A 9978-nucleotide genomic window follows, 5' to 3' on the forward strand; every position below is an offset into this window, starting at 1 on the left:
TTAAGACAACGAGTCATCACCTTCATTCCCACAGCAGGAGGCCCATCAGTCTGCTGATCAGTCATGCAAAATGATTTGCCTTCATTTTTGCTAGGAGGTTAAAACATGGATTAAATCAAATAATAGATACAGATACAAAAGAGACATATTAGCAATAACATCCGCCTGTTGCTAGATATCATCGATTATGCTGATTTAATGCCACATGAAAGTTTGATCTTATTTATTGATTTCTACAAAGCCTTTGACACGATTGAACATGAGTTTATTTTTAAGACCATCTCTTTTTGGCTTTGGACAATATTTCTGTGATGCAGTTCAAACTCTGTAAGAACTGCTGCAGCTCTGTAAAACTGAAATATGGCACATCAGGTCAATTTGACATTCATCGTGGTGTTAGACAGGGCTGCCCAGTATCTCCCTTTTTGTTTATATTAGTGACCCAAACAATAAAAAAAAAAACATCACCCTTCATAAATGCAGTAGGCAAGAACTTCAAATTGTGTCCACTGGCAGACGATACTGCAGTTTTTCTTAAAGACCAGAGTCAAATTTTAGAAGCTGTGAGTTTTCTGATATTTCTGGTTTAAAGATGAACTTAGATAAATCTGTCTCATCATGGGATTCCCATCAGAGGAAAGGTAACCTACCTCGGGGTTGTTTTCTGTGAGGATGTGGAACAGGCAAGTGAAGCCAGGTTTGATCCATTATTGAAAAAACTAAATCAAAATTGAACTCATGATTGATTTGAAAGAGATATGTCTTTATTTGGAAGGGACTGTTATCAAAAACAGAAGGTTATCTGCATCTGTGTCATCATCACTTCAAGTCCCAACAAATGTTATTACAGTTTTTCTCTGTCGCGTCGGTACATTTCTCAGGTCAATTCTCAAAACTACTTCAATCTTCACATCATTGTGTCACATCAAAAAAGCTGCAAATGTTTTGGTACATCCATGCAAATGATTAAGTACAATTCTCTGCTGGTTCCTACATTATCAGTTGCTTATGTCATGTTGATCAAAATGTATTATAATGGGTCTCACCCCCACAACATTTAGGCATTAGTTCATCGCATAAGTCTTTACGTGCAAAATGGTTGAACAAGTTGTCATAATATGTCAAGCATATTTCTATACTGTACATTTCCATGAGACTTTTTTTCTAAATCTGTCCTGAATTGGTAAATTGCTCCCAGGTGAATCCTGACTTTCTCTAACAAAGGGAAATATGTGGAGCATTAGATCAACCAATGATCAACCAGTTTTCTGAAATAGCTCAAAGGTTCATCTCATGAACCATCAGCTGGCAAGTACATATATAGCCGGAGCACAACACAATGTTACAATGTCTGACAATGGAAGGACAAGGAATTGGACAGCAAGAGAGAAGAAGAAGAGGAAGAGGAGTGAGGCTGCGTGGCGGAGGAGTTGGGAGGCAAAACAGAGGAAGAGGCAGAAGAGGCCGAGGACATAGGCGCGTTCCTGATGAGATAAGAGCCACACTTGTAGGCCGCGTTCTCAATCATGGGCTTACAATGGCCGAGGCTGGTCGAAGGGTGCAGCCAAATGTTGGGAGAACAACTGTGTCCTCAATCATTCAGACTTTTCGTCGACAGAACAGGTATGTAATCTAACAATAGGCACTGTACTGTAATACTGTATACTTTCTGTAATGCTTCATACAATGTTACACTTGCATTTTACAATGTGCAGTAAGTATACTTTATACAGTGACATTTTATCTTACTCAATTTTGTGTTTTGCATTACTATATTTTTTCCACATAGGACTGCAAGATGACTTCACAGGGTGTCCTGAGCAGGAGGAGGCTATTTGCACCATGGTTGTAGAAAACAATGCCATAAGACTAAGGGAGATAAAGAGTGCAATTATAGAGGACAACAACATCTTTGAAAACATCCAAGCAGTCAGCATCTCAACCACTGACAGGGTGCTGAAAAGACACCAAATGAATATGAAGCAGCTGTACACTGTTCCATTTGAAAGAAATGGTGAAAGAGTGAAGGAGCTGCTACCAGTATGTAGGCCTACAGGTAAAACATGTATATGACATGTAGTAACTGTACCTCACAGTAAACAGTACAACATCGTACAGTGATATACAGTACAGTAAGTGTGACCTTTACACATCTGCTGTGGCTGTAGAAAAGAAGATGCAATATGTGCTGTATACATTTGATGTGACTGTATCTTGTCCAAAATGAAAATGCATGCAATTCATAAAACTGATGTTGTGTCTTCTGGATACAGTGCATAATGGAACTGGAAGCAAGCGAACCATGGCACAACTTCATCAACATGGATGAGGCTGGCTTCAACCTAACGGAACGCAGAAGGCGTGGTCGAAATATCATCGGCCACAGAGCGACAGTCGATGTGCCAGGCCAACGGGGCGGGAACATAACCATGGGTGCTGCTATCTCTGAGAATGGCGTGCTAACGCATATTCCCATTATGGGGCCGTACAATACAGAGCGTCTTGTCACCTTCTGAGACACTCTCTACAGGGATCTCATCCCTGAACAAGAGAGGGGTCAGATTGGAGATGACTTACCAAAGTACGTGATAGTTTGGGACAATGTCAGTTTCCATCGCTCCAACATCATCAGGCAATGGTTGCGACCCACAACAGGATGCTGATGGAGTTCCTCTCACCCTACTCCCCATTCCTTAACCCCATTGAGGAATGTTTCTCAGCATGGAGATGGAAAGTATATGACCGCCAGCCACATACACAGATGACCCTTCTGGCTGCCATGGATGCAGCGTGTGATGACGTCACAGCAGATGCTGGCAGAGGCTGGATAAGACACTCTAAAAGATTCTTTCCACGCTGCATCGCAAAAGAAGATATTTGTTGTGATGTGGATGAGAATTTGTGGCCCAACAGACAGGAACATCAGGAGGTGTATAGACTGCACTGTAATTCTTACAGCACTGCATGTACAGTTTTCCCCATGGAGACTGTCCTACAGTATGTTCACATTTCTATTTTGTTGTTTTGTTTTTTTCTTTGTGCTCTGCAGTGCTGTCTTTTCCTTTCTGTGTCGCAATGACATGGTCTGTCAACAAATTACAGTACAAACAGTAAAAGCGTAAATGTGAATCTTGTCCAGTCTCTTCAATCAATCTCCCACATACACTAAGGTGTAACTTACAGTTCACAATAATTGTCATCAAAACTTCAGCCATAGCTTACCTCAGAACATCCCTCCAGAGTACACTGTTATATTGACAACATGACTAAGCAATTTGACTGTCTTATCTGTACACAGTGACACAAGGACTTGTCATTCTGATGGCACTGACGTGTTGATTGACACAGGTATAGACTGGCTTCTGCAGGTAATCCATGGTGTTTTGCTATTTGTACGAATTGTTTTGAGAAATGCACTTACTGTTTTGCAAATGTCGGGGATGATTCGAGAAATGTACCAAAGCGACTGAGAAAAGCTGTAAACACCTGGATAAGACACTGTACGACTATATTTGGAGGGAAAACCCATTATCTCAAAAAAGAAATCAAGAAATAAGATTCAAGATTCAAGACGTTTATTTGTCCCTGAAGGGCAATTGATTCTGCCGCAGTAGCAATAAAAAACAACAACAACAAACAACTATGACAACAACAAGGTTGACACACACAAGGCAACAGTCACATAGTCACAAATCAGTCGTAACTAAATAAATGAAAACGCATACTTGAATAAAATGGGAGCTAATGATGATGCTACCTGTACTGTACAGAGTTAAGCAGTGAGATGGCAGAGGGTATGAAGGAGAATTTGTATGTTAGTTTTGGCTAATGGTTGTCTGAGGCGGGAACCAGAGGGCAGGAACTTAAATCCTGAATGCAGGGGGTGAGTGCTGTCGGACATGATGGATTTTGCCTTCTTTGATAGCTGGTTATTGTACAGATCTGAAAGTGCCAATGATTTTACTGCTGACTTTTGTTATCTTGGTTCATGAGTTTTTCTGTTTCAGATTGAGTGATGCAAACCAGCAAATAAAAGAAAAGGTGACAACAGACTCAATAAAAGATCTATCAAACGTTGTCATCAGAGATCAGTCGACCTGGAACTTTGCCAACTTCCTTACACAAAACAAACGCTGCTTTTCTTGATCAGCATGTCGGTGTTTTTCTCAAAAGTCAGTTTATTGTCTCAATCTCCACAATTTCTCCGTTTACAGTGGCGTTTACAGGGACAGGGTGGTTGTGTCTAAAATCAATGCACATGTCCTTTGTTTTTGTGACATTCAGTTCCACAAAGGCTTCATTGCACCAATTTACTCATTTAAAACGGGACCATGGGACATTTCAGTGTCATTTAACAGCCTCACAATAACTGTGTCATCTGCAAATTTAACCATGTGATGGTTGTCAAATTTACTACGGCAGTTGTTTGTGTGCATGATATAAAGGAGAGGAGAGAGAACGCAGCCTTGTGGGGATCCAGTTGATGTTTTTGATAGTGTGGATATGTGCTCATTTACTCTAACCCTCTGAGACCTGTCAGTGAGAAAGTCCAAGATCCAACCCACAATGTCACAGTCCAGCTTGAAATGTTCGATGAGCTTTTCCACCAGCAGGTGGGGCTGAATCGTATTGAACGCTGAGGAAAAGCCCACAGATAACAGTCTGGCATGGTTCTTGCTGCCCTCTAAATGCTTGTGTATGAGGTTGAGAAGAGCGATGGTGGCATCCTGCACCCCCTGTTGGTGCGACATGCAAATAGCAGAGGGTCCAGAAGATGTTCAGTTTTGCCCAATAGTTCCTTTTCTTTGAGTTTTTCCAGTGATTTCATTATTAGTGAGGTCAGGGCAACTGGTCTGTAATCATTCAGGGATTTAGGGTGGCTGTTTTTGGCGATGGGAACAATTGTGGATTGTTTCCACAAGGTCTGAACTCTCTGTTGACTGAGTGACAGATTAAAAATATGGTTAAAGACGGGGCCCAGTTGGTCGGCACAGTGGATCAGCAAACAGCTGCCAGTATTGTCAGAGCCAGGGCTTGTGTTCATCTTGCAGTGCTTAAAAGTATTCACAACATCCTGAACAGAAAAGGAGGGAGTGAAATCACTGGAGCTCAGAAAAGTTCATTTTTCACTACTAAAATCATGGATATCAAATCTAAGAGTAAAATTTGTTAAGTTCCTGTGCTAGTGCCATGTCTGAGGTGAAGCCTTCTAGCACCACCCTTTTCTTTCCTTTGTCATTTAGTCCAGTCATGGTTCTAAGACTGTTCCAAGCTGAGCCCAAGTTGATGCTCCTCAACTTGTTTTCAACTGTTTGTTTATAGCACAGCTTGGCCCTCTTGATTTCAAGTTTGATTTCCCTTTGGAGGGAGTTAAGCTCAGAAAGACTGCCCAGTTTCCCGTTTCAGTAAGAGTTTGAGATGTTCGCTCACCCACGGTTTACTGTTAGGACAGATCTTCACTTCCTTTTGGGGGGTGACAATATCCTCACAGTATGAGCTGACAACATCTGTGAGTTCATCTAAGTCCTGGGATGATTCAGTAAACTCCTCCCACACTGTGCAGTCCAGACAGCCTTGCAGTACCAGTTTGGACTCCGTCCAGACTTTCACCTTACTGGTGGTCACCTTCCTTCTCTGCAGGCAAGCGCCACATGTGGGAATCAGATGAATGCAGTTACGATCCGCTGTGCTTAGAGGGGGAAGTGGTATGCATTTGTAGGCTCCTTTAATCTGGCCATAGCATTGATCCAATATCTTTCCCTTTCTGGTGGGATGGGTAACATATTTGTAGAAGTTCCTGATAGTTTTGTTCAGCAAGCAAAGGTTAAAGTCGCCCATGATTAAGTTAGGAGCTTCAGGACACAGTGATTGCAGCTTCTGCACAGTTTGCAGGATCAGATCTGACGCAGAGCTCTCTGAGGCTTTTGGATGAATGAACACGACAGTTATGAATATTTGTGGGAATTCCCGAGGCAAGTAGGGAGGGCGCAGAGAAACTGAGAGTGGTTCAATGTCTTTAGTGCATATACTCTCTCTGACTAAGATATTCCTGCACCAGCGTTCATTGATGTTCAAACATACACCCCCACCTCGTGATCTGCTGGTGGTCATGGCCTCACGGTCTGTGCGTAAAGGCACATCAAACCTGTCTATTGCCAGCTCGCCGTCCAGGGTGTCCAAGGTGGTCTTGAGGTCTTGGACTTTAGTTTATTAAATAACACATGTAAAGAGAAATGGCTTATTGAGTTCCTGAAGAATCCCAACAGTGTATGCGTGCTTTCCCATCTGATTTATTTAATTCGATTGGTGGCATTGATTTTTTATTCAAATGTAATTTCTGCACTGATAAATCCCTCTTAGTTTCTAATTCTCACAAACAAGCTCTCCTAGCGTGGTTATTAGTTTATAAGGTACTACATCAGAACAACAAGGACATTCTGCACAAAAGAAAATCCCTGTTTTAAGGCTCATGGTGTCACAACAGAATTAATCTATTAAATTAAATTGGCAAAAGTTGGAAAACTTCCTAAAACTGAGCTTCTATAAGGCAATGAATATTGCGGAGGGCGTGGCTCATCACATAAGGGTGTAGAACATCTCAAGGGTTTCACCCATCACCACGCAACTTTGTAGGCATATGACCACACATAATCTGAGGGGACCCCTCCATTATTGAGCCCATCAAACAAAATGGGGGCGCTAGAGAGCTCATTTCTTATCTAGGCCTAACCGCCATATGGATTTTTACTAAACTTGGTAGATATGTAGAACAGGACGCCTCAAGGTGACTGGAGAAATTTAACTCTAATTGGCAACTGGGTGGCGCTATAACAACAGAAAAATGCTTCCAAATGGCTAAAATGCGACCGATGGCTGTGGCTCCCCCTGTGGACCAGTGTTGGTGTTGTTTCTAATGTTTGGTATGACTAAGTCATGGTATGGTATGCTGCTGCATCAAGAGCTAGCTGCACCTTTCCCATGTGAACTACCAGTGCGCCCCACTGTTAAGTCAATACAACATATAAACACTTTAACTATCTGCCTTTCAACGTGCCACCTCAACTACTAATGTACAGTTTTAGCCCACTGACTATCCCACTATTGGCAATGGTACTACTGTACTTTCAATAAAGCAATCGTACTATCAAATTCACAAACACTCTGTCTGAATACATTGCTCTTCTTAATGGGTTCAGTTGACTATTTAATCTGCAGTTTCCTATGACCTGTGTCCCAAACACACACCATGTGAAACTGTACGTGGGCAGCTGTGCACTCAGTGGGTATGGACTAGTTCTCTGTAATGTTGACAAAGAAACGATATTCCGTCTGTTTTATCACTGTCATCATTCAAAGCAGTTTTGGAATCATATGTAAGACTTTGTAAATGAAGAAATGAGCTCTACTGTACATCTTAACACGACTGCCGACATTATTCAACTTCTAATTATGCTTGGAAAGTTTCATATACACAAATCAAAATGGTCTGACTCTGCTTTCATTGTTTAACTGCAGCAGTACGGCACCACACCTGAATGTGTCAACAACAACAATAAAGCTACAAGGACTCTGTACATTTGATTTGATGTTTGAAAGGACTGGTAATGACCTCTGACCCCGGGCCTGTTCAGTGTTCAATGATCTCATGTCATCTGTGTTTGTAAAACCTCATATTAGCAAATAAAACATTGCGGAGAACAAAGAACCTTCAGCAGGGGTCAGTCAGCAGGTGGAGTCTGACACTGACGCTCAGTGACGTCATGCTGTGGGCGGAGTCAGCAACAAGACAGATTTTACTCTCTAAAAGTTGAAGTGTACGATGTTCTTCACCTTTCTGTCACACAGTGAGTGCTAACAGGGAAATGAAGCTGTCATGTGGCTCTCTCTCTCTTCACTGACAACACCAGCGATTAACATGAGCTGCTGGTCAGTGTGTGTGTCACTGGGACACTCTGGCGACACACACACACACACACACACACACACACACACACTGTGTAAATGCTCCTTCACACTCCAGCCTGTTCCTCTCAGCTGGAGACGTGCTGAATGACGTCAGGTAACACACCGACTTAATCAATAATTCACACAACTAACCTTCAAAAACTCTGAACTGTCCCTTTATGGGACACATTTAAAGGCACAGTTCAGAGTTGACAAAGTGAGCTCAGTGTGTGACCGTATGAATAATGTAGTATTTAATATTTTACTTTTTGGTCAGCACAGTGTTTAACAGACAGATGATTTAAGTTACTTTATTTTTACAGCTGTGATCGTCATGTGGACAAAACGGAAGCCGCACGTGTTCACATACACAACACTGACTCTGTGGTTCAGGGTGAACATTAAAGTCTCAAACAGTTTTCATGAGGAAACAGGAGCAGTTCAAGCAGTTCAGGGACCTCTCATTTCAGTCCTGGTCCTGGTTCTCCGGGGCCTTCTTGTCCTCCAGCAGCTCCTGCAGTGAGGCCTGGGCCTCAAGCAGCGTGGTGTCGGTGTTGGCTCCCAGGAAGCGGGCGGTGAGCTCCAGGTCCTGCAGCCGCAGACGGACTCTGCTGCCCCGCTGCAGCCGCTCTCCGTCCGCCGGCCGCCGGCACACGCAGTGGAACTTCCCCCCGAAGTCGATGTACAGGTCGTCCCGGACCACGTGGATGATCTTCCCGTATACCACTTTGCCTTTGGCCGGTCCCATCTGGATCAGCGGGGACCGGCGGAGCAGCGCGGCGAAGCTCTCCTCCTGGCCGGGCGAGGAGCCGCTGCTGCCGCTCGCGGAGTTCTCCACCTCCCGCCGGAGCTCCGACTGCAGGTCGAAGGCGGCAGCGAAGCCGGACCGGGGTCTGTCCGCGGCGGGCAGGTCTCTGTCTGAGGCCCCGCTGGCGTCCGAGCTGAAGGAGGTTCTGGTGAACCTGCAGGAGGTGAAGCGGAGTCTGGAAACAACCTTCCTCAGGGCTGCCATGCTGCCGTCTGCTCACCACAGGAAGAGAACTAGTTAACTTCCGGTGCAGGAGACACGCCCACAGCGCCACCTGGCGGCTCCAGGTGCAACAGCACGTGACTCTTCGACACTCGCCTAAAAATGAACAAGAAGGAAACTAGAAATGAGAGCGAGTCTTGAAACAGAAGAAATGAAAATACAAAACATATAAAACACACTGTGAAACTGCAGGTCAGCAGTTTCACAGCATCTTTAGCATCTTTAGCTCAAAGCATCTTTAGCGTCTTTAGCATCTTTAGCTCAGAGCATCTTTAGCATCTTCAGCTCAAAGCATCTTTAGCATCTTCAGCTCAAAGCATCTTTAGCATCTTTAGCTCAGAGCATCTTTAGCATCTTTAGCATCTTTAGCTCAAAGCATCTTTAGCATCTTTAGCTCACAGCATCTTTAGCATCTTTAGCATCTTTAGCTCAGAGCATCTTTAGCATCTTTAGCTCAGAACTGTTAACGAGTCATCTGGAGCTCGATACTCGGTCCACACATAAACAGAGAAACATCAATATTTCTCATATTAATATAACTCCAAACACAATCAGGGAGTCTCTGTTTCACATTGTACACAGGTTTGATCAACTTGTTAAAGTTAAAATCTGTGTGTCTTGAAATATTGACCTCTGGAAACTGATGCAAAGTTTTTACCGTTTTATTTCAACTATTTTTTTCTGTTTTATTTTATTTTGTTTTTATTTATTATATTTTATTTTACTTTGTTTTATTTTTATTTTGTTTCATTTTCTTTTGATTTATTTCATTTTATTATACTTTATTTTATTTTTGTTTTATTTTTTAATTATGTTCTGTTTTGTTTTATTTTGCTTTGTCCTGTTTTATTTTTATTTTTTCTGCTTTATTTCATTCGAGTTTGCTCCATGTTTTTTTTTTTTAAATTTATTTTTATTTTATTTCAGTGACAGCGGGTGGCGCCGTAGTGACGTGTAATGGTGACGTCTTCTCCAGCCGGAAGACGAGCGCTGAAGAGGAAGTA

General features: G+C 42.7%; 1 protein-coding gene across 1 annotated transcript; it reads right to left on the minus strand.

Moving 5' to 3' along the window:
- Positions 1-8175: 8175 nt before the first annotated feature.
- On the minus strand, positions 8176-8991 carry mrps28 (mitochondrial ribosomal protein S28). The gene has a single exon (XM_049570884.1). The coding sequence runs from the start codon at positions 8954-8956 to the stop codon at positions 8411-8413; it is 546 nt and encodes a 181-aa protein (XP_049426841.1). The 5' UTR covers positions 8957-8991; the 3' UTR covers positions 8176-8410.
- Between the last annotated feature and the right edge of the window lie 987 nt (positions 8992-9978).

This window comes from Epinephelus fuscoguttatus, linkage group LG3, assembly GCF_011397635.1.
Source record: "Epinephelus fuscoguttatus linkage group LG3, E.fuscoguttatus.final_Chr_v1".
Lineage (NCBI taxonomy): Eukaryota > Metazoa > Chordata > Actinopteri > Perciformes > Serranidae > Epinephelus > Epinephelus fuscoguttatus.

What these genes read in the sequence shown, in the direction of transcription:
- mrps28 (XM_049570884.1), bottom strand. Translation starts at nt 8,956, where the DNA reads ATGGCAGCCCTGAGGAAGGTTGTTTCCAGACTCCGCTTCACCTCCTGC.